We start from the raw sequence: 24609 nt of genomic DNA on the forward strand, positions 1-24609 counted from the left end.
AGGTGTAGCTTTTTTAAGCCAAGAGACTTTACAATATGCAGCATTGTTCTCTAGTTGTTTTCCTGTGGAATGTCAACGAATTGCAGTGCTTACCTGCATGGCGGTTTGAGAGAAAACCTTTCCAATCTTCTGTTCCCTGCCCTGTCACTTAGCAAGTGATTTCTTCTCAGCAAGCTCTCCTCCCTGGTCTCCTGCTGTGTTGGGATCATCCTCTGCAATGTCCCTGCACTAAGAGGAGAAGGTGAAAATCAGCCTGCAGGTTCAAATTAATTGCACTTCTCAGTTATGCTATGAGTTAGCCAGTGCTTTAAATAATGACATTCTAAACTTCTAGTTTAAACATAATTGGAAAGAGAAAGTTGACATTAAAGTAATAAGTGAGAGTAAACTTAAGTGAAGGAGAACAGTGTAAAACGTTCATATGCAAATACTCAAATACTCTGATAAAATTATTCATAAGCAGTTGACTATTTTATTAAATATGCTTGTTATCAACTTGGGGCACCAATTTCAGCACCTTTTTGTTTTCAAAACTTACATGGCTAATTATATTGTTTTAATCTATTGGAACATTACTTTTATTTATGATGGAAGTAGTTTGTAAAATAAAAATTTTTATTCTAATTATAAATGTCATGTTCATTGCAGAAAACATTAGAAATGGCTCCATTTGAAATTGTGTACTTTGGCAGTTATGATCTGAAAGCTGTTGGATATAAACGATGAGGCTCTGTGTGTTCCTGGAGCTAGCTTCTCGTGTTTGAGTTTGTCCTGTCTTCATTTGGAAAAGAAACAGATGCAGTTAGTGGCTCCAGCTGTAGTCTCTGGTGGGAACTCTGTATCCATACTGTAGCGGTTTTCATTCTGTATCTGTAATTCTATATTTTTTCGATGCCACCGAACTGCAACCAGGACTTAGTTATTTTTGTGTGCCTATTGCCCAGTGCAGCACCTGGCACACAGGCAAATGCCCAGGCAATATTTGCTAAAAAAGTTAAGGTTTTATGTGAATATTGATGGAAGGTAAACCTGAGAACGAGGCTTTATTCTTTTTTATTTTTTTTATTCTCATATGGCATGTTTCACTATCAATTTAGTCTCTTTTGTGCACAGCTAAAATTGACATTGTGTTTCTGGAAAAAAAAATATATTAGCATATCCTGTTAAGCTCTAAAAGAGGCAATTCTTAGAACTAATATTTATGTGCAATTATTAATTGCTAAGAATAATAATTTACTTATAAATGCAAGATTGTATTAATTTTATCTGTAATAGAATTCCTATTCATCCTGAAGTCATAGCAAATTATTAAATTTGCTTTGTGGATAGTACAAAGTTAAGGAAATCAAATTTGTTTTATGAGGACATTTGACTTAATATTTAAAATGCCTCTTTCTTTCTTAATACCAGACTTTAGATAATTAAAAAAAAAAAGAACTTCATATAAAGAACTATTCTTCCCATTTCTCCTTTGTCAGTTAATCCTCAGACCTAGACTATGCCCTTAAATTCCTGTTCTGCACCAACTGGCTGAATTACGTTGCATCTTATATAATGCAGCCTAGTAGAGAATAAACTCAGAAATTAGACATTCCTTTGAAACAAATAAATACACATTTGTTGGTAAGCCCTTTTGCCTGTGTCTTTAGAACAATGGATGTTTGTAATCCGGGCTGATCATCAGCTAGTGTACATCTTTATTGCATCGTCCTGTTCTGATTGGTCAATGCCTATGCTTAACAGGTTATTAAATATTTTGTCAATTACCCCTGCTTGACTGATAACTCCAAAACTCCAGGGGAACTCCTCTTTATATACCTTCTGAATTACCACAGAAAGATTAACTTATCCAAATAGTAATTGAGTTGTGTGTGAAATTCCACATCTTTGTAACCTGGAAATTGGAGATCAGTCAGTGCTCTATGAATCATCCCTGACTCCTCCCTTTCTGTCCCACTTCATTTCTAACTCACCAGTAGATCTCACTTGTTCATCCTCCAAAGCATTTTCAAACTCTGATCCCCTTCTCACTGCATTCACTCAGTTCGCATACCCAAGTCATATTGTCTCTCTTCTGGACAGTAATAAGCTTTTGTTGGGCCCCCTGCTTCCAACCTTGCCTCTTGTAGTGAACTCTCCAAATAGAAGCCAGAGTGATACTTTTATATTTAAAAAAAAAAAAAAAAAAAAAAAAAGCCCATACCAGATCATATCTTAAAGGCCACAAACCCTTCTTCCTGTCTCTGTCTCAGCCTCCACCTCTCTCTCCTGGGTTCTATGTCAGCTGCAGCTATCCTGGCCTCCAGCACATTCCAGCCTAGCATACTCCTTATGGGAATGCAAGCTCCCTGCTAATAGGAAGGTTTTTTGCTTTGTTTCTCTCCTGTGTCTTCAGCCCCGAGAATTATATACCTGACACACAGTAGTTGCTCAATACATAGTAGTTGAAATGAATGAATAAATCATTGCATAATGTTTAAAGCTAGGAAGCTGAGTGTGTGTTTTTTCTTTTTGTTCTTCTTATCCAATGGTATTCTTGTACATGAAACATACCATAACAAAAGCAATATAAGTCATTTTTATTTTCTCCTTTAAAAACTTATAATTAAAAGCAGACAAGAAGTCAGGCACAGTGGCTTGTGCTTGTAATCTCAGCTACTCAGGAGGCTGAGGCAGGAGGATCACTTGAGGCCAGGGGTTTGTGACCAGCCTGAGCAACACAGTGAGATGCCATCTCTAAAAATAAATAAATACATAGTTAGTAAGGCATGGTGGTGAGTGCCTATAGTCTCAGATACTTGGGAGGCTGAGGTGGGAGGATCCCTTGAGCCCAAGAATTGAAGGCTACAGCGAGCTATGATTGTGTCACTGCACTCCATCCAGAGTGAGATGCCATCTCTAAAAAAATTTAAATTTAAATTTAAAAAAAGCAGACAACACTGAAAAAGGATACCAACCATTTTTAAGCAGAATTAAGCCTAATAAGTATTAAATCATTAAAAAGAAATAAGATCAGTACTTTAAACAACTATTTAATGTTACCGAAGGATGTATACATGAATGCTGTCTAAACGGAAAGACACAAACGTTTTACATCATCCTTTTCAGATTAATATATATTTTAATAGAATGCAATCAGATTTCCAATGGAAACAATTTTTAAAATTTTTTGTTTGTTGTTTGTTAACACAGGGTCTTGCTCTGTCACTCAGGCTGGAGTACAGTGGCACGATCATGGCTTAGTGCAGCCTCAACCTTCCAAACTTAAGGGATCCTCCCACATTAGCCTCCTGAGTAGCTGGAACTACAGGCACACACCACCACGCCCAGCTGATTTTTCAATTTGTTTGTAAAGTTGGGTCTCCCTGTGTTGGCCAAGCTGGTTGCAAACTCCAGGGCCCAAGCAATCCTCCCGCCTCGGCCTCCCAAAATGCTGGGATTATAGCCATGAGCCACCACACCCAGCCTGTGTATTGTGTTGACTGACTGTTTTATTTTAAACTGGTCTGCCCTCATAAGAAGAACCTAAAGTGTTCTCACACTGGTCTACATCAAGTCTCCTTGTTTTGCTTTGCTAGAACACTCACCACTTTCTAAAATTAACTCATTCATTTTGTTGTTGTTGTTGTTGCTGCTGCTGCTGCTGCTGCTGCTGCTGCTGCTGCTGGTGATGGTGATGATGGTATTTATGTTTTTATTGTCTGTCTCATGTTTCTAGAATATGAGCTCCATGAGGAAAGAGACTTGTTCTGTTTTGTTCATGCCTATTCTCATCATGAAAAGAATGCTTAGCACATGTTAGGTACCATTAACTATGTGTGGAATTAATGAAAAAGGAAATGTTCAGGCTGGGCTTAGTGACTCATGCCTACAATTCCAGCCTTTTGGGAGTCCGAGGCAGGAGGATTGCTTGAGCCCAGGAGTTTGAGACCAGCATGGGCAACATAGCAAAACCTCATCTCTACAAAAAAATTTTAAGTTAACCAGGCATGGTGGCATGCTCCTATAGTCCCAGCTACTTGGGAGGCTGAGGTGAGAGGATCAGTTGAGCTTGGGAGGTCAAGGCTGCAGTGAGCATGATTATGCCATTGCACTCCCACCTGGGTGACAGAGCAAGACCTTGTCTTTAAAAATAAAAAAGGAAATGTTAACAAAAAGAAAGAAAGAAAGAGATGTTCAAAACTTGCCCCAATAATTTTTACCAAAAAAAAAAAAGAATACTAGTAAGAAAAGACATTTCCTGGATAACAAGAGGCACTCTAATGAAAATACTATGATAATGACATAAATAGATGAGTATTAAAGAGTCCAGGCTCTTATATATTTTGGAATGTAATATAGGACAAAGGTGTCACTTCAAATTATCAGAGAAAGAGTGATCTATAATGATTGATTTTTACCGAATCCTGGCATAATCGTCTGTCCTCCTTGAACAAAGAAAATGTCATACCATATTTACAAAATAAATTCCAGATAGTAAAGCCAAGAAGTAACAATTTGTTTAAAAAAAAAAAAGTAGGAGAAAAATGAAGTTATTGTTTGTATAAAATCAAGATCAGGGTCTTCTTCTTTAAACAAGACAAGAAAACCAAAAGAAAAAGAGTAATTTGGGGCAGAGCCAAGGTGGCCGACTATGAAGCAGTGGCGATCCAAGGCTCCCATCAAAAAGAACTAAAACAGCTTGCGAATCCTGCACTGGCAACTGAGGTATCCAGGTTCTGTCATGCGGACAGACTAGGCAGCTGGCATGATCCACAGAGAGGAAGGAAGAGCGGTGTAGTGTGGCGGCCCACCTGAGAGCCACACAGGGCAGGGGACCCCTCACCCCCTAGTCAGGGGAGGCAGTGAGTGAGTGTGCTACCCAGCCTGGGAAACTGTGCTTTTTCCACGGAACTGTGTAACCCGCGAATTGGAAGATCCCACTCATGAGCCCACATCACCAGGGCCTAGGGTTCCAACCATGGAGCTGCTCAGATTTTCAACAGCCACTAAGCTAGAATCTGCTTAAGCATTCCAAGCTCCTGGTGGGAGGGCTGGCCATCACCACAGCTGCGGCTACCTGCTGTCTAAACCCTCAGAGCTCCTTCAGGGAGGGGCAGCAGCCAATACTGGAACTGCTAGCTGCCTAACACACTAAGCTCCCAGGTCAAGATAAGGGCAGCAGCCATCTCTATAGCTCTAGGCTATGCTCTTCCCCTGCTGAAGCTGGGGAAGCTGGGTGGCTTGGTCCCAAGAGGGATTCCCCACAGCCCAACACACCAGCTGTGGCAGACTGTAGCCAGAGTACCTCTTCAGACCTGACCCTGACTCATCTTTTCTCACGGGAATGGGGCGTCCCTGCAGAAACTCCAGCAACTCCAGCCAGGGGCTCAGGGGCAGAACTCTGATCTCTCTGGGCCTTACACCTAGGGGGAGGGGTGGCCATAGTCTCTGCAGACCAGCAGACTTCGTCTTTCCTCCTGCTAGTTCTGAGGAATCCAGGCAGCCCAGATGAGTGGGTTTCCCTCCAGCTCGGCACACCCCTCCACCAAGGGACAACCAAAGTACTTCATTAAATGGGTCCTGTTCCCCGTGCCACCCAACTGGGTGAGACCCTCTAACAGGGGTTGTCAGACACCCTACATAGAAGTGTTTCTATTGGCATCAGGTAGCTGCCCCTTGAGGTCAGAGATCCCAGAGAAAGGAGCAGGCACCCATCTTTGCTGTTCTCCAGCCTTCTCAAGTTCACTCCAGGCATGAGAGTGAAACAGATAAATAGGGCCTGAAGTAAATACCCAGCAAATGGCAGCAGCCATACAGAAGAGAGAACTGACCATTGAAAGAAAAAATAAACAAACAGAAAGCAACAGCAGCATCAACAAAAATGTTCGCAGAAAAACCTCCTCCAAGGGTCAGCAGCCTCAAAGATTGACACTAGACAAACTCATGAAGATAAGAAAGAATCAACAAAAATACGCTGAAAACCCAAAAGGCCAGAGTGCCTCTACTCCTTCAGATGATTGCAACGCCTCTCCAGCAAGGGCACAGAACTGGACAGAAGATGAGATGGATGAAGTAGGTTTCAGAAGGTGGGTAATAACAAACTCTGCTGTGCTAAAGGAGCATGCACTAACTCAATGCAAAGAAGCTAAGAACCTTGATAAAAACCTTACAGGAGCTGCTAATAGAATAACCAGTTTAGACAGGAACATAAATGACCTGATGGAGATGAAAAACACAGCATGAGACCTTCATGAAGCATACACAAGTATCAATAGCCAAATTGATCAAGCAGTAAAAAGACAGAACCTACAATCGATTGGAGTACCTGAAAGAGACAGGGAGAATGGAACCAAGTTGGAAAACACACTTCAGGATATTATCTAGGAGAACTTCCCCAACCTAGCAAGACAGGCCAACATTCAAATTCAGGAAATACAGAGAATACCATAAAGATACCAACCCCAAGACACACAATCAACAGATTCTCCAAGGTCAAAATGAAGGAAAAAATGTTAAGGGCGGCCAGAGAGAAAGGACAGGTCACCTACAAAGGGAAGCCCATCAGACTAACAGCTGATCTCTCAGCAGAAACCCTGCAAGCCAGAAGACAGTGGGGGCCAATATTCAATGTTCTTAAAGAAAAGAATTTTCAAACAATTTCATATCCAGCCAAACTAAGCTTCATAAATGAAGGAGAAATAAAATCATTTTCAGACAAGCAAATGCTGAGGGATTTTGTCACCACCAGGCCTGCCTTGCAAGAGCTGCTGAAGGAAGCACTAAATATGGAAAGGAAAAGCTGGTACTAGCCACTGCGAAAAACACACCAAAATATAAAGACCAATGACATTGTGAAGAAACTGCATCAACTAGTGTGCAAAATAACCAGATAGCATCATGATGACAGGATCAAATTCACATGTAACAATATTAACCTTAAATGTAAATGGGCTGCATGCCCCAATTAAAAGACACGCTGGTAAACTGGATAAAGAGTCAAAACCCATCAGTGTGCTGTATTCAGAAGACCCATCTCATGTGCAAAGACACATATAGGGCCAAAATAAAGGGAGCAAAAGTTACCAAGCAAATGGAAAGAAAAAAAAAAAAAAAAGACTGTGGTTGCAGTCCTAGTCCCTTGACAAAACAGATTTTAAACCAACAAAGATTAAAAAAAAGACAAGGGCATTACATAATGGTAAATGGTACAATTGAAAAAGAACAACTATCCAAAATATTTATATACCCAATACAGGAGCACCTAGATTCATAAAACAAGTTCTTAGAGACCTACAAAGAGTTTTAGACTCCCACAATATGATAGTGGGAGATTTTAACACCCCACTGTCAATATTAGATTAATGAGACAGAAAATTAATAAGGATATTCAGAACCTGAACTCAGCTCTGGATCAAGTGGACCTTATAGACAGCCACAGAACTCTCCACCCCAAATCCACAGATTATACATTATTTTCAGTCCCACATGGCACTTATTATTCAGAAAACAACCAAATAATTAGAAATAAATCACTCCTCAGCAAGTGCAAAAGAACTGAAATCATAACAAAACATTCTCTCAGACCACAGTACAATCAAATTAGAGCTCAGGATTAAGAAACTCACTCAAAACCACACAACTACATGGAAATTGAACAGCCTGCCCCTGAATGACTCCTGGCTAAATAATGAAATTAAGGCAGAAATCAAGAAGTTCTTTGAAACCGATGAGAACAAAGAGACAATGTACCAGAATCTCTGGGATGCAGCTGAAGAAGTGTTAAGAGGGAAACTTATCACACTAAATGCTTACATGAGAAAGCTAGAAAGAGCTCAAATCAACACCCAAATATCACAATTAAAAGAACTAGAGAAGCAAGAGCAAACAAATCCAAAAGCTAGCAGAAGACAAGAAATAACTAAGATCAGAGGAGAACTGAAGGAGACAGAGACACAAAAAAACCCTTCAAAACATGAATGAATCCAGGAGCTGGGTTTTTTTTTTTTTTTTTTGAAAAAATTAACAAAATAGAGCAGTGGCTAGATTAATAAAGAAGAAGAGAGAGAAGAATCAAATAGATGCAATAACAAATGATAAATGGGATATCACCACTGACCCCAGAGAAATACAAACTACCATCAGAGAATACTGTAAACACCTCTACACAAGTAAACTAGAAAATCTTGAAGAAATGGATAAACTCATAACACATACACTTTCCCAAGATTAAACCAGGAAGAAGTTGAATCTCTGAATAGACCAATAACAAGTTCTGAAATTGGGGCAGTAATTCATAGGCTACAAACCAAAAAAAGCCCAGGACCAGATGGATTCACAGCTGAATTCTACGAGAGATACAGAGAGGAACTGGTACTATTCCTTCTGAAACTATCCCAAACAATCGAAAAGGAGGAACTCCTCCCTAACACATTTTATGAGGCCAGCATCATCCTGATACCAAAACCAGGTGGAAACACACACAAAAAAGAAAACTTCAGGCCAATATCCTTGATGAACATTGATACAAAAATCCTCAATAAAATACTGACAAACCAAATCCAGCAGCACATCAAAAAGCTTCATCCCCAGCATGCAAGGCTGCTTCAACATATGAAAATCAATAAACGTAATCCATCACATAAACAGAACCAATGACAAAAACCACATGATTATCTCAATAGATGCAGAAAAGGCCTTTGATAAAATTCAACATCCCTTCATTTTAAAAACTCTCAATGAACTAGGTATTGATGGAACTATCTCCAAATAGTAAGAGCTATTTATGACAAACCCATAGCCAATATCATACTCAATGGGCAAAAGCTGGAAGCATTCCCTTTGAAAACTGTCACAAGACCAGGATGCCCTCTCTCAACACTCCTATTCAACATAGTATTGGAAGTTCTGGCTAGGGCAATCAGGCAAGAGAAAGAAGAAATAAAGGGTATTCAGATAGGAAAAGAGGAAGTCAAATTGCCTCTGTTTGCAGATGACATGATTCTATATTTAGAAAACCCTATCGTATCAGCCCAAAAACTTTTTAAGTTGATGAGGAACTTCAGCAAAGTCTCAGCATACAAAATCAATATGCAGAAATCACAAGCATTCCTATGTACCAACAATAGACAAACAGAGCGCCAAATGATGAATGAACTCTTATTCACAATTGCCATAAAGAGAATAAAATACCTAGGAATACAGTTAGCAAGGGATGTGAAGGGCCTCTTCAAGGAGAACTACAAACCACTGCTCAAGAAAATAAGAGAGGACACAAACAAATGGAAAAACATTCCATGCTCATGGATAAGAAGAATCATTATCGTGAAAATGGCCATACCTCCCAAAGTAATTTATAGATTGAAAGCTATCCGCATCAAGCTATCATTGACATTCTTCACAGAATTAGAAAAAAAAAAACTACTTTAAATTTTAGATAAAACCAAAAAAGAACCCGTATAGCCACGACAATCCTGAGCAAAAAGAACAAAGCTGAAGGCCTCATGCTACCTGACTTCAAACTATACTACAAAGCTATAGTAACCAAAAGAAAAAAAAAAGGCATGGTACTGGCACCAAACAGACATATAGACCAATGGAATGGAACAGAGACCTCAGAAACAATGTCACACATCTATAACCATCTGATCTTTGACAAACCTGACAAAAACAAACTATGGGGAAAGGATTCCCTGTTTAATACATGGTGCTGGGAAAACTGGCTAGCCATATGCAGAAAACTGAAACTGGACCCCTTCCTTACACCTTATACAAAAATTAACTCAAAATGAATTAAAGAACTAAATATAAAGCCCCAAATCATAAAAACCCTAGAAAAAATCCCAAGTAATACCATTCAGGACTTAGGCATGGGCAAAGATTTCATGACAAAAATGCCAAAAGCAATTGCAACAAAAGCTAAAATTGACAAATGGGATCTAATTAAACTAAAGAGCTTCTGCACAGCAAAAGAATGAACAGAGTGAACAGAATAAACAGGCAACAGAATGGGAGAACATTTTTGCAGTCTACCCATCTGACAAAGGTCTAATACCCAGAATCTACAAGGAACTTAAACAGATTTACAAGGAAAAGAAAAACAACCCCATCAAAAAGTGTGCAAAGGATGTGAACAGAAATTTCTCAAAAGAAGACATTTATGCAGCCAATAGACATGTGAAAAAAAGTTCGACATCACTGATCATTAGAGAATTGCAAATCAAAACCATAGTGAGACCATCTCATGCCAGTCAGAATGGCAATTATTAAAAAGGAAACAACAGATGCTGGTGAGGCTGAGGAGAAATAGGAATGCTTTTACACTGTTAGTGGGAATGTGAATTAGTTCAATCATTGTGGAAGATAGTGTGGTGATTCCTCAAGGATCTAGAACCAGAAATACTATTTGACCCAGCAGTCCCATTACTCTGTATATACCCAAAGGAATATAAATAATTCTACTATAAAGACACACGCACATATATGTTTATTGCAGCACTATTTACAGTAGCAAAGACATGGAATCAATCCAAATGCCCATCAATGATAGACCAGATAAAGAAAATGTGGTACATATTAACTGTGGAATACTATGTAGCCATAAAAAGGAATGAGATCATGTCCTTTGCAGGGACGTGGATGAAGCTGGAAGCCATCATCCTCAGCAAACTAACACATAAACAGAAAACCAAGCGTGTTCTGACTCATAAGTGGGAATTTAACAATGCGAACACATGGATACAGCAAGGGAAATATCACACACAGGGGCCTGTTGGGGAGTCGGGGGGTGAGGGGAGGGAGAGCGTCAGGACAAATAGCTAATGCATGCAGGGCTTAAAACCTAGATGATGGGCAGATAGGTGCAGCAAACCACCGCAGCACAAGTATACCTACATTAACAAACTTGCATGTCCTGCACATGTATCCTGGAACATAAAGTAAAATAAAAAAGAATAAGAATATTTTACTAAATAAAAATTTAAATTTCTATGTGGAAAAAAGTGCATACATATTTCACTTTTATACACACACATGCACACACACACGGGTCAACTTGATCATATACAAAAATACTTGTATAAACTGATTGATAAAAAACCAAGAATCCAATATTAAAATTGGTACCAGCTATGAAAAGTGAAATTTGAAACAGTAGAAGAAATGTAAATGGCCAGAAAGCATATGAAAAGAAGCCCAAGAATGTTTTATCAAGTGTAGCTTTGGCAACATGTAAACAACTGATAACAACCAATGCTAGAAGACATATGGAGAAAGTGACATTCTTTTTCATCACTGGTGGGAAAATGAAAAGTACTCTGTCGGCATTTATTAAATTGTAAAATATGCATACCATTTGCCAAGCAATTCTATATTGGGGAATCCATCCAACAGAAATGAAAGCATCTGTATGTAGAGAGACATGTGCAAGGATATTTGCTTAAGTATTGTTTGTAAGGGAAAAGAAATTGGAAACTACTTAAAGGTTCATCAATGGGAGAAGAGTCAGATAAATTATGGTACTTCTATTCTATGAAACGTTATACAATTTTAAAACAATCGTTACAGGCTGGGCGCGATGGCTCACTCGTGTAATCCCAGCACTTTGGGAGGCCAAGGCAGGTGGATCACCTGAGGTCAGGAATTCGAGACCAGCCTGACCAACATGATGACACCCTGTCTCTACTGAAAATACAAACATTAGCTGGGTGTGGTGGCACATGCCTGTAATTCTAGCTACTCGGGAGGCTGAGGCAGGAGAATCGTGTGAACCCAGGAGGTGGAGGTTGCAGTGAGCCAAGACTGGGCCATTGCACTACAGCCTGGGCAACAGAGCAAGACTCTGTCTCAAAAAAAAAAATTGTTACATATATTTCTTGATTTGAAGGACTATCCATTATATATTGTTAAGTGCCAAAAAAGTTTCAAGGGTAATGTTTATTGTAAAATCCATTCAAAAAATCAGTGGTATATAAGTTTGCACATAAGGATGGGTGTATTCCATAAACAAAAAATATTGAAAAGGGACATATCAAATCATTAACAATTGCCATAGCATCAGAAGTGAAAGAATGAGATTCTGAAGAGAATATAATATCTATTCTCTATCACTTTATTGTTTAACTTGGTAAAACAAACATGTTCCTTTTTAAACTAAAACAAATCTAAAGGTTGTTCACAGATAAATGTAAATATACAGTATAGGACTCTGGTACTTTGAGCATGTATAAATACCATACAGTATAGGAAAGGAGACCCAACATTATCGTATTTGGTCAGAGAAATCATCATAGGAGAAAAACAGCAAGCCTCACTTGACAAAATGTATTGATATGCTTCTATAAATCTACTTACAGGTTAGAGGTTTGGAATTTGCATTTCTTTTTTCAACTCAATTAAAACTTAGTTATTCTAAGAAATAGTTACTATGAAACCAAATTATGAAATAAACCATCTTAGACAAAAGAAAACAATGCTTCACCGTTTAATATGTTGTAACCTTCCTGTTTTACTCTTTACAACTGCCCAGTATAAAAGTGAAGACCTTACTATGCTGGCCTAACTGACTGAATAGCCCACTGTCTTTTTTTAAAGTTGAAGTTTTTTCAACATGCTTGTAATATATACATTTGATACAAAGATTGTTTATCATTTTTCTCTTTTATTTCAGAACGCTTTACCCTGTACAGCTCTAAAAACCTTAGACAAGCGTGGAATAAGTAAGTCTTTATACAGATTGTGCTCATTCTCTTTCTTTCTCTTTTAATATTTACAACTCTTCTTATATGTTTTTCATGACATTGTTCATTCATCCTGTTGTGTATTTATTCATTCATTTAACCATTAAACTGCTGTTAAACCTTAACTGTGTGCTAGCTACCGTGTTCAGCCTGAGCCAACACTGTATGAATTTGAGTTCCTAGAGAGATGTGGCATTGCTTCAGAACTGTAAATCCTAAAATTCCTTGTGGTCAGTCTCCTTGCAGCTAAATTCCAAGAAATATTTTTGTATTAGCAAAAAAGCATTTAGAAAATACAATATAGTGACTGACCTTCTAATATAAATGATGTTGGTGACAACTTTTGAGCTAAAGTTGATCTTTCAGATTTTTTCACTTTGCTTATTTTTCGCTTAAGCCTTATTGGGAAGCTAAATGCATTTATGTCTTGAAGTATGTGTTCTCCATTTATTTCATGTCTGTTCTCTCATCTGACCTTAGTTAGTTTTATTTATGGTTTTTGAAATTTCATAAAATCTGAAGATCTGGATTTTGTAGTTATTCAGGAGACTTTTATTGCAAGCCAAGGCGTTAGAAAATCATTGGAAGTTGGAAACAGTAATTTAGTCATTCCCATTTACTTGTGGGTGTCACATTTCAAGGATTATGCTGGAGAAAAGACAACTGGAACTGGGTTGATTAAATAAACTGCAATTTGTCATACAATTTTGTCTACTTGGAATTTAGTGTTATACTCACATTTTTCACTGTTATCACATGTTTAATTTTGGATACTCCCAGTTACGAAAAAAATAAGAAAAACTTTTTCATATTAAAATGCTGCTAATCCATGCTGTCAGTGGATACAGTGGACAGCTAATGGCAAGGAACTCATAAAATGAATACATTAAATTCTACGGTAGTTTAGGGATTTGGCCATTTATTTTTATTAAATTTGTAACTCGAACACATAGGTATAACCATTTTTGTCTAACATGGGGCTTTGCATGTGCCATTTGAAGAGCCAGTTCTTGCTCTCAAGGCTCCCCTGGGAAGCATTCCCTCTCCTGGGAGCTTTCTGTGCATACTCCTCTTCTCTACCTCCCCATTTCCTGATCACTGGTCTAACATATTTTAATTAAGTGCTTTTATACACCAAGTAATATATACAGTATACAGTTCCTACCTTAATTAAGTGATCAAACACCTTCCTGTCTCATAGGAATATGGCATCATTCCTTCCAACCAGATAACCACTTTATGAAACAATTCTTGATAAAGCCATTGAATCTGTAAACCTATATTTAAAGTAACAGGAAAATTTGAAACTATCAGATGTAGCATAGCAGCATTTCTGGAGAACAGGTAATTAGAATTAGAGAATTTGTCATTAGAATTATAATTCAAAGGCATTTAATAAACTGAGTCTCACCATTAGATTATTTTTTAAATATTTTAAGGAAAATGATAAAAGTCGAGCTTGAGGTAAGATTTTAAAATTATGAACATGGCTTGTTTAGAAACTTGCTATTTTTAAGTCCTTGTAAGTCTTGCCTTAAGGGTTTATTTCAGAGACACTAAGTAACAAAATCATTACTAAAAATATTAAAATGCTACTTTCTGGTATTCTAATATTAAGTGCTGAATCTTTAGAGCCAAGCCGTAGCCTCTAGCCAATTCAAACCAATGCAATTTAAAGAGAACTAAGATGCAGAGATGTTAATTATATTATTGATTTTTCCTCCAAATGGTCCTTGCAACATCATCAACATTTCAGCATCTTTCAGTTAAGGAGTGAGATCAGAATTTGAAAGAACTACATTAAAAGACTATTACATGAGTGATGGCTTTCTCCATTGCCAACTAATTTGCTTGTCTATAGCACAATTACTAAACTGAAGTAACTGTTAAATTCTCTTGTACGGTGGTAATAGGTTTAAAATAAATTGAACTGATTTGCAAGAACTAATTTGAGTTCAGTTTAGATAGGTTAATATAAGATAGGTGGGTTAATATAAAGAAGTAGGTCACTGTTCAAAATTAAGTAACAATGCTTTTAAAAATATATATTAACCTAGGTATTGAAGCTAGTGGATATGTTAACCTGCCTAAGAGAGTAGAAATTTCTTGAGAAATGAATCCTTAAGTTTATTTGAATAGCTATAACAAAAGATCCAGTTTATTTTGGGGCCAACTCTAGGTAACACATAGGCAATTCCCTGCTGAATTCATTTATATCAACAACCATGGACATAATTTCATCCTTTGAAAGATTCTTTTACTGTTCTGTGAAAACAAAGCAGTGATGGGGGAAAATATCATAAGATCCAACAGATATCCAAATTCAAAAGAATAATAGAAAGAAGAAATCTTAATTATGTGATTGAGAATAATAAATGTATATTAATAAAGAAAAAAAGTCCTTTTATTCCCTCGTACTGGAAGTGCATAATCCATGTGGGCTCTTCCTCCGTAAAGGGGATTGTGGATTAAAGGGAGACAAATCTTAGTTTTGTAAAAACATGTACTGTTTTCTGATTACCTTCAAGACATTCCATTTTATTTCGTTGCAGTTATATTCTCCCTATTTCTCTTCCAAATCTCTCTATTTATAGTTGTCTGACATTGGCATGCATGTGCAATCAACCAAGAATTTTAGCCACTTAAAAGATCTTTTATTATTTTGGCTGGAGAAGAAGCCTTAGTATATCCTCTCCAGCAAAGTTAAGGGGAAGATTCCAGGAACACATTTGCTTGTTTTGGAACTTTTAAACAGCTGAACGATTTCAGAGGTTTGAAAGTATCAAAAAGAGAACTAAGGAAAAACCACTAAGTCACAGAAGACAGATCTGGAAAAGGCCACTTGTGGCTGGTAACAAGAAGCACGTCTACAGACTTGAGTAGGCACAGGTTAACCTTTTCCTGCTTGTTCCCACATATGCTATGGTTCTGCTTATAATCCTCTGTTAGTTAAGTAAAACTGGATTTCTCCTAAGAATTTGTAAGAATTGATATTTTAAATTGTGTAGTAAATACAGAGACATTTAAACAAAGGTACCTTTCTGGGAACACAAAAACAGAGAAGAAAAATCTTACCTGCTACAATTGAATGTTCCAGTGGAGTCACAAACCCGAATTTAAAAGATTTAGAAATGTTTCCTAACTTTGTGTTCTTGAACTTTCCTTGAGTATTTTATCTGATTTGATGTCTAACTTCCAAGACATATTTCAAAGGTGACTTGGAGTTACATATGCATAAAACATAATGTATTTAAAATAATATTCAGAGGAATAATGTAACTTTCACTCTGTATTTATGTTGGTGGTGCTTTATTGTATTTTTCTTGTCATTATAGATGATATGTCCCATTAAGATTTAAGTCAGAGACTTCACACGAAACTGAAAGACCCTGTTTTCCATTCTCCCTAATGTTCTAAGTTGATCTAAAATTTTCTTTTTTTTTTTTTGAGACGGAGTCTCGCTCTGTCGCCCAGACTGGAGTGCAGTGGCGCGATCTCGGCTCACTGCAAGCTCCGCCTCCCAGGTTCACGCCATTCTCCTGCCTCAGCCTCCGGAGTAGCTGGGACTACAGGCACCCGCCACCACGCCCGGCTAATTTCTTTTTGTATTTTTTTTAGTAGAGACGGGGTTTCACCGTGTTAGCCAGGATGGTCTCGATCTCCTGACCTCGTGATCCGCCCACCTCGGCCTCCCAAAGTGCTGGGATTACAGGCTTGAGCCACCGCGCCCGGCCAGATCTAAAATTTTCTAACATAATAATATATTGCAAAGTAAGCTAGAGTTTTAAATGTCTTTCCCTGTTTAGAAATGTGAGAGGAAGGTAAGAACACTGTTATTGCACTAGGAGGAGCAGTTGAGTTGAGTGAGATCTGAAATCATCTTTCCCCACTTTCACATTTTTTTCATTGTTGATCATTTTTGTTATAACTCTATTTACTTCAAAGTAACAATTTTAATTTATTTAGTGCCTGGAGACTTCTTCTCATAATATTTTCAAAGAAATTATTCTATACATCACTAATTCACTGTTTTGGGGATGGGTTTATTGGGCTGATAAGCTCTAAAGCAGACACTAAAGCAGACATTTTGGAATTCCAGTCTTTTAACTCAAAGGATGAGCTGCAGCTGTCCACTGCCCAGCTCTATGGATTCGAGTTCAGTATTAGAACACTGCATGAGGTGTAGTTCTTCACCACATGCCATACCCTTGAAAATGTACTGTTTTCAATACGCAGACAGTCCAATCCAAGCAGGTCTCTTGTCCTGACTCTTCACAGCCATACATATAGTATTGTTTCCAGGCCCCAAAGGCTCACCTGCTTGCTTGGAAGTTGCAGTTCGTAGCAATTTCTGGAGACATTTGTTTTCATGAGAATGAATCATTAGTTCAGTTACTGAAAGCATTACATAGACATGATGTTTATTAAGACCCCCTAAACCCTTTGCCATCTAACAGAGAGCAGCTTTTCTAGGAAATTGCAGATAGGATTCTTGAAAGGAAAAAGAGGACCTAAAATAGGAAATGCTTCCCAGGCCCTGGTGGGAGTCCTAGAGAGCCTTGGAAAAGACAATAAAGATCTGTCCAAAGATTCAGGTCGCAAGCAGATGCCAGGAGGACAAAGAGAAAACTATCTGAGTGGAAGATGGTAAATTTACCAAAGGCCTAGCTCTGATCACTAGCAGTGGCAACAGTATAAATATGAAAGCATATGAAACAGACATAGTCAAAGGCCTGACATGCAACTCATCTCCACAGTTATAGTTGTGGTGGAACTAACAGTTAGACAGCCTTTTGCAATGTATATTGTCACATCCCCACATAGCTTATGGCAGTCTTTTGAGGTAGTCAGGGCAGATATTATCATCTTCATTTTATAGCCTAAAATTAAAAACAGGCTCATGAGGTCAAATGATCAGCACAATTGCAAATAACAACTAGGAATGTATGTACTCCAGTGAATCTTATGAAGGGAATATTATCAATTTGAAAACCCCATATTCATGGGAGCTTATCAATATCAATTTTATTTTGTTCTCACTGCAGCCATGAGTGGGGTTGTCTCTTCTGGGACCTGATGCCATTCCCAATCTAGATTTCATGCAGCCAAGAGAGCTGAGACAGAACAGAAACATGACTTCTCTGTCCTGGGGAAAACAGTGTTTGCAGCTGGCTGACTGCCCGCACCACCAACTTGGGCCTCTCCTGCCTACTGCTGGGTAGTGCACCATGGGAAAAAGGCTGGCTTTGTGACAGTCTAAGTGCCAGAGATGACAGGCCTGTCTGCTACCCACTCACACCCTACCAGTGAGGTTTGTCACCTCTTCCATACAGCTCCCACTGCCCCTAGGAGGTTAGCCCCTATCATTTTGTGTCAGTGCCAGATTTCTTATCCATGTCTCTTTTTGTTTGTAGCAAAGAATTCAGTGTCATTAGTAACCCCTGGTGATGGCCAAGGGCAGGCCCCATGCTGTTTGTTATCTGTTGGACACGCGTTTTTTGTTCCCCTTCTGATAGACAGAAAATACCCATCTTCTCTCTTACTAATTGGCAGTATGTGCCAGGCTTGGGAGTTGGCAACAGCCATTGCTTTTCATCTTATCAGATTATGTGTTGGACTCCTCATCCAAAAAGTACGCGCTTATGGTGCGGCTAATACCTTCCTCCTGCCATCCAGCTCATTAAGGAATAAAACCCAACCCTACTTCTGAAGTGGCACAGAGCTTCTAGAGGCAGCTGGGCTGCTCATTTCCCTGAAAGGAGGAGATGGAATTAGGCTTTCTTGAACTCTTCTCCAAACAGATTCTAGAAGCATAAACTGTAGGAGTTCCTCTGCTTCTCCCAAATATACAGTGGGTGTTTGTATTCTGTGACTGCCATAACAAATTACCACACATGTATTGGTGTAGAATACTACAAACATTACCTTACAGTTCTGTCAGGCAGAAGTCTGGATGAGCTGAGCTGGTTTCTTTTCTCTGGGTCTCACAAGGCCAAAATCAAGATGTTGACCAACTTGGGCTCTTACCTGGAGGCTCTCGGGGAGAATCTTATCTGGAGGCTCTCGGGGAGAATTTCCTCCCATGCTCACGCAGGTTGTTGGCAGAATTCAGTTCCTTGTGGGGTAGGGCTGAGGTCTCACTTCCTTGCTCACTGTCTCCACCCATTCAATGCCTCCTGCATGCCTCATCACATAGCCACCTTCTCCATCAAACAAGCTTCTGATCTCTCTGACTTCCTCTCTGCCCCATCTCCTCTGCCTCCAGCAGGAGAAAGTTCTCTGCTTCCAAAGGTTCGTGTAATTAGATTGGGCCCACCTGGTTAATCCAGGTTACTCTCTCTGCACAGTCCCTTTTGCCATGAAAAGTTACCTGTTCACCAGCTTCAGGGGTTAACAGGTGGACATCTTTGGGGGCCATTTTGCTTATCACAAGTGGGTACTGGAGTTCCCCATTCAATCCCGAGTCATGGAGTGAAGCAGAGCACAGAGGAGGAGCAAACCCAGTCCCACCCAGGTCAGACACAGTCTGTTTTGCCTGGTCTCTGACCCATCAGGTAACAGGCATAGGCTTCTGACTTCAAGTTGCCTGGTTCACAACTGGTGTCTTCAAAATTATATGTAAGGAAGAAATCGGTTTTTACCCCTAGCACAGAGAAAAAAGAGATTATGCTCAAGAAGGCTGCCGGCCTCTGAGGTAACCAAAAGTTTGGCCTGACATTTCTATGTCTGTGCTGACAAATGCAGTAGCTGTTAGGCCTCCGTGGTTCCAGGACACTTAAAATGTGACTACTGTGAATTAGGAACTGAATTTTTTATTATATTTAAATGTAAATAATAAGAGTTAAGGACCACATGTGGCCGGTGGCTGCCATATTGGGTGACACAATTCTACATCAACTTGTGCAATATTCATTTATTTTAAATGCTTGTCAGTGTAATACAAATGTGGATGTCTGCTGCTTTGGAAACGCTACACTAAAGAGTCATTGCATTTTGCACTCAAGTGTCCAGAGATCTTGCTTTTTATTTTTGCTTCTCACCCCTCTTTTATTTGTAAACACCCTGAGAATAATAGCTCTGGAGTACCCAATAAGCATAATAAATCTGCAGGGGGAATAGTGGAAATATCAAAGAACATCAAGCAGACTTTCCTTTCCCTGCCTCCTCCCCTCCAGAAGCCACGCTGTTCCCTCCTGAGGGGCGCAGCCTGTTGCAAGCGTCTCTATTCCTTTCTCCTTCTTGTGTTCTCTCTCTCTCTTTTCTGTTGGTAACTGTTAGGGGTTAGACACACAGCTCTCTACCCTTTTTGAACTCCCTTAAGAATTCACCTCTCTACTGTTGTTCCCGATCTCCTTGATCTCCCCTAACTCTACTCAGAAAACACCGTAAAGACTCAGCTTCCTGTTCATCACATATGAGATGCTGTTGAGAGGGGTTCCATTTTCTAAATAAGCCTTCCAAATCAAGGGCTGAGCCAGGTCTTCCTCACTGGGCCCCTGTGGGCATATATATACCTTAATTCTTAAGCTTTAGGACATTGAAAACTGCCACATTTGGGAAAGTGAAGCATGAATAAAATGCAATCATTTTTACTTCTCCTTATATAAAAGAAACACATGATATGTGATACTTTTCCTCATACTTACTGATATCATTTTCATTTGATTAAGAAAATATTTACAAATTTAGTGAATGTTCAGCCTCAAAATGAAGATGAATATAAGAAGTCACTGGAGAAAGACACTATTTGCTTTTTAGCGTTTTTGTTTTTGTTTTGTTTTTTTGCAGCTTTGTTGCCCAGGCTGCAGTGGCAGGATCATGGCTCACTACAGCCTTGACCTCCAGGGCTCAAGCAATCCTCCCATCTCAGCCTCCCAAGTAGCTGGGACTAAAAGTACCTACCACCATCCCTAGCTAAAAAAGAGATGATTTTAACAACAATGTCATCCCTAGTATCCACTGTTACCCAGTCCACCCTCTGGTTGTTTGATTTTCATGAAATAATATATCCCTCTCATCATTTGGGGAGACTCTATAAAACCGGGGCTCAATTTCTATTCATGGTGAGGATAGAGCTCCTACAGTATTCTTGTTAATACCTGCATCTAACATGTTGTGTACTTAGTGGTCTTACTGACCTAAGAATATATACCATCAGTAAATAGTATTGACATGAGCAAAGGAAAAAACAGAAGAGAGGGAGGAAGGTTGCACAAGCTAATTATTGACACAAATGACAAGAAAATGCCTGGAGCCAGCATCATCTTTGGTAGCATCGGAACCAGGTTCATCCCTAGTTCCACTACTGAAATGTGTGATATTCAGGAAGCTCTCTAACTTCTCTGAGCCTCAGCTTTTCAATTTGTATAACCTCTTGGCAGGATTATTGTTTAATCTTTAAGTAAGGTAAGAGTATCAATTACTGGGTACCTTACTAAACACAGTCCTTTGGCAAATATTAGTTTACCTCCCTTCTCTTTTTCAGTGCTCCCTGTCGTACCTCCCAGTGAGAGTGTTTCATTCAGCTCCAAATAAGCAATTACCCTTCAACATGGATACCACTCCTACATAGAGTCCCCAGACATCTTCTGGAATATTATTTCTGCCTTCTTAGGGGCACATGCTGAACTGCTTGGTCACCAAAACTTTTGTTTTAAAATACTTGTTGTGTAAAAACAAGATTTCCCCTTCCTCAACAGTTTCTTCCTAAGAGTGGTGTGTTAACCAATAGCATTGTACATAACCAATAGCATTGTACATAATTAATGCAATCCTTAGTCTCGAAACACATTTTATTAGACAGTTTTCCTAATTAGATTGAAAGAAACCCATAGACAGATCACTGTTACCAGGTTCAAATGTCTGTTAGACCTTTTCTTGTGATATAACCTGTACACAGACTGATGGATAACCCTAAGCCAGGAGTGTAGGGTCTGGGCATCCACTTGGCCCAGTGATTTCACTGGTGAGACTAAAAGTAATTATCCTTGCTGTTTACAGCATTTAGAGGGGGAGAGTAGATGAATTATCTCTCAAAACACAATGAATAAAGTCTGGGAGCATGGCCATGCCATATCTGTTATGGTGAGGAAAATGGGAAGGGGATTCCAAAGGTAACTGGCCTTTTTCTTTTAGACACTGAGCCACGTCCATATCCGAAGGCACAGATCCCATGTTAAATAGTTATTTCCATCATGGCAGTGACATTAACTTTAACAATAGGTTTCATTATGTCTTTAACAACAACAAAAATGCACTTTGAAAAGCCTTAAACACACACATATACAACTCCCAACACAATTATTTTTCTGTCTTCTCTGAGAGAATATTTTAAAATCATTTCAACATCTTTGGGATTTCAGAAAAATCTAGTGTTGGTTTACAGTGGAAGTCTCATAGAGTTTATATATATATGTGTGTGTGGTTATTATTACACAGACTATAAATGAGATAAATGAATAGAAATATTAACACAAAGGGATCAATATTCTGGCCCTCATTACGTTGTTGTACAGCATATCTTTGTGTATCTCTATGTGAATTCTCTGCTAGTCCTCAGCTGTATTTAATCCCTCAAGACTTGATATACAAACATAATGCCAAATAGAGAACTTCCCTTAAATTATTCAGATCTCCCCATAAGTGATTTCCCACTCTTCCTGCAATAGAAAACATTTGATCATAAATTCAATTAAATCAGCCATCATCTTTGTGATGTTTGTCCAGCTAAATCCTTTAGTGACTAAACCAATAAACATACCAGCTGTGAGTGCGCGCGTGTGTGTGTACGAGTGTGTGTTTATGGCACAACTATTGCCAAAGAATCGATTTGAAGTAAAGATGAAGGGTAGTTCTCATTTCTTAGGCCAGATTTTAACTACTTCACTAAAGCCAGGGCTTAAAAGATTAAACTCTTAGGGATAAAATCGTGTGTACTTCTCTAAATGCATTGGCTTTTATTTCCTAATTTAGAGCTGAGTTTTAATATATAAAGTTTTAGATAAAAACTGATGTACTTTGGAGATGTTAGGAAAAAGCATCAAACCACGTCAACCATTCTTACTTCTCTTTCTTCCCCAGCGTCTCCTCCCTAGTTAAAACAAAGGAAAAGTGACTGTCGACCTACTTTTAAGTTTCTCAGGGAAAATGTCATGATAGGACTATAGTACTATTTATAATTTCTTATGTCTGTCGGCTGAAGAGATAAAGTTTATTGGAGGCTTATAAATGTTGATTGCTTCTCATCTTGATTCTAAAGCCTTTTAGACACACAAGTATAACCAACTTCCTCCCTTCTTTTTTGTCTTACCTTTACTATGATCCTGTTTGGATGTAACTGAACCCTGTTTATGCATCTTCACATATATGTATATCCATGTGGCCTGTAGAGGGCAGCATGCTCTGAGGGAAAAAAACAAAAAACAAAAAACAACAGTTACAGGGCAACTGTTTATCTCTGTAAAATATGAGATAAGCAGCTATATATATATATTTTCTGATAGCAAAAGAAGTAAAATGTCTCTGTTAGAGAAGCCAGAGCTGCCCCATGCTTTGTCTGACCCTGTCTGCCACTTTAGGTGTCTGTTTGGATGATGAACATTTTTTATGAATTGGATCAGCCTACCTTGTAGGCTACTTAGGGATTACACCAGGTTCCAGGCCTTTGCCTCCACATGGGACAAAGCACATCGTTATATTTATAAAGATGAATACAAACGGAATTTTTTTCATTTGGCTCTCATTTCTTGTTACCCTTGACCGAAGTATAGAATTTGAGTCAAACTGTACCTATAGTTCTAATTTTATTTGGTAGTCAAGTGAGACTTTACCTTCCTATCTTAGAATTCTGCTATCTCACATCATTTGCTTTTAGGTTGTGACTGCCAAAGAATTCTAGCGCCTTTTATTTTTCCCAAGAAAATGAAAAACATTTCCACAGGGACATTTTCTGTTCAGAATAGACTTTGGACTTAAAGCTGGGCTCCTTCCCTTGCCTGCCTTGCACATCTTTGGAGTGAGTCCCTGATCAGGACCCCTTCTCTATTGCCACATTCATTGATTTTCTCAATCCAGTCTCTACCGTTCATCTGAAGAACCAAATCCTCCCACTGTGTGAACTACACTATTCCTTTATGAGAATTTAGAAATTTCTAGAAGCTGCATTAAATATTTTAAGGATATAGAGTAGTACCATCCAATAGATCTTTATGCATTGACAAGAATGTTCACTATCTTCACTTTCCAGTATGGTAACCACTAGCCATGTGTGGCTATTGAGTAACTTAATGTGGCTAGTGCAGTTGAGGAACTGAATTTTTAATTTCATTTAATTTATATTAGTTTAAATTCAAATAACCTCATGTGGCTACCGACTACCAAATTTCATAGTGCAAAGTAGAGCATAACTTCTGATCAGCTTAAAGCAAGTGTTTCACCAGAATATGTTGTGAGGTGAATTAGGTTTTTCAGCTAAAAACCTCCTGCCCAGATTTTTATTTTTGCACTTATTTCTTTATTATGTAGCTATAGACTTACATCCAAATCCTATGACTCTGCCTCAGGATTTGCTTTCTCTCAGAACATCTGAGAGATTTTTCATTTTCAGATTCTTCTATTTTGTTGAGTATTGAATGTATCTCTCTTGGGTATCCAGAATGGAGTTTCAAAGCATGGCATTTTGGCAGCACTGATTCTGTAGGCGCTGGCCGTTTCACAGTCTAAGCTCTGTCACTCTTCACCTGTTTATATCTAGTGTTCCTAAATATAGAAATACAACTTAGTAAATGTGCTAAAATGTGTCAGGCTACATAGAAGCTGGACACACAGCACATTAAGTAGGTTTTGTTTGTGTGTGGGTGTGTATGAGCAGCTATTTACATTGACTACAAATAAA

At 38.6% G+C, this 24609-nt stretch overlaps 1 protein-coding gene across 4 annotated transcripts in view; it reads left to right on the top strand.

Annotated features, from left to right (window-relative positions):
- LOC105475476 (cyclin dependent kinase 14) overlaps positions 1-24609 on the top strand; it is a 594776-nt gene that overhangs the window by 450073 nt on the left and 120094 nt on the right. For all 4 annotated transcript variants that reach the window (XM_011730740.2, XM_011730739.3, XM_071094797.1 and 1 more), the window contains one exon: positions 12647-12695. In XM_011730740.2, the coding sequence (XP_011729042.1) occupies positions 12647-12695 (49 nt within the window). The remainder of the gene's footprint in view (positions 1-12646; positions 12696-24609) is intronic.

This window comes from Macaca nemestrina, chromosome 4 (genome assembly GCF_043159975.1).
Source record: "Macaca nemestrina isolate mMacNem1 chromosome 4, mMacNem.hap1, whole genome shotgun sequence".
NCBI classification, from domain to species: Eukaryota; Metazoa; Chordata; class Mammalia; order Primates; family Cercopithecidae; genus Macaca; species Macaca nemestrina.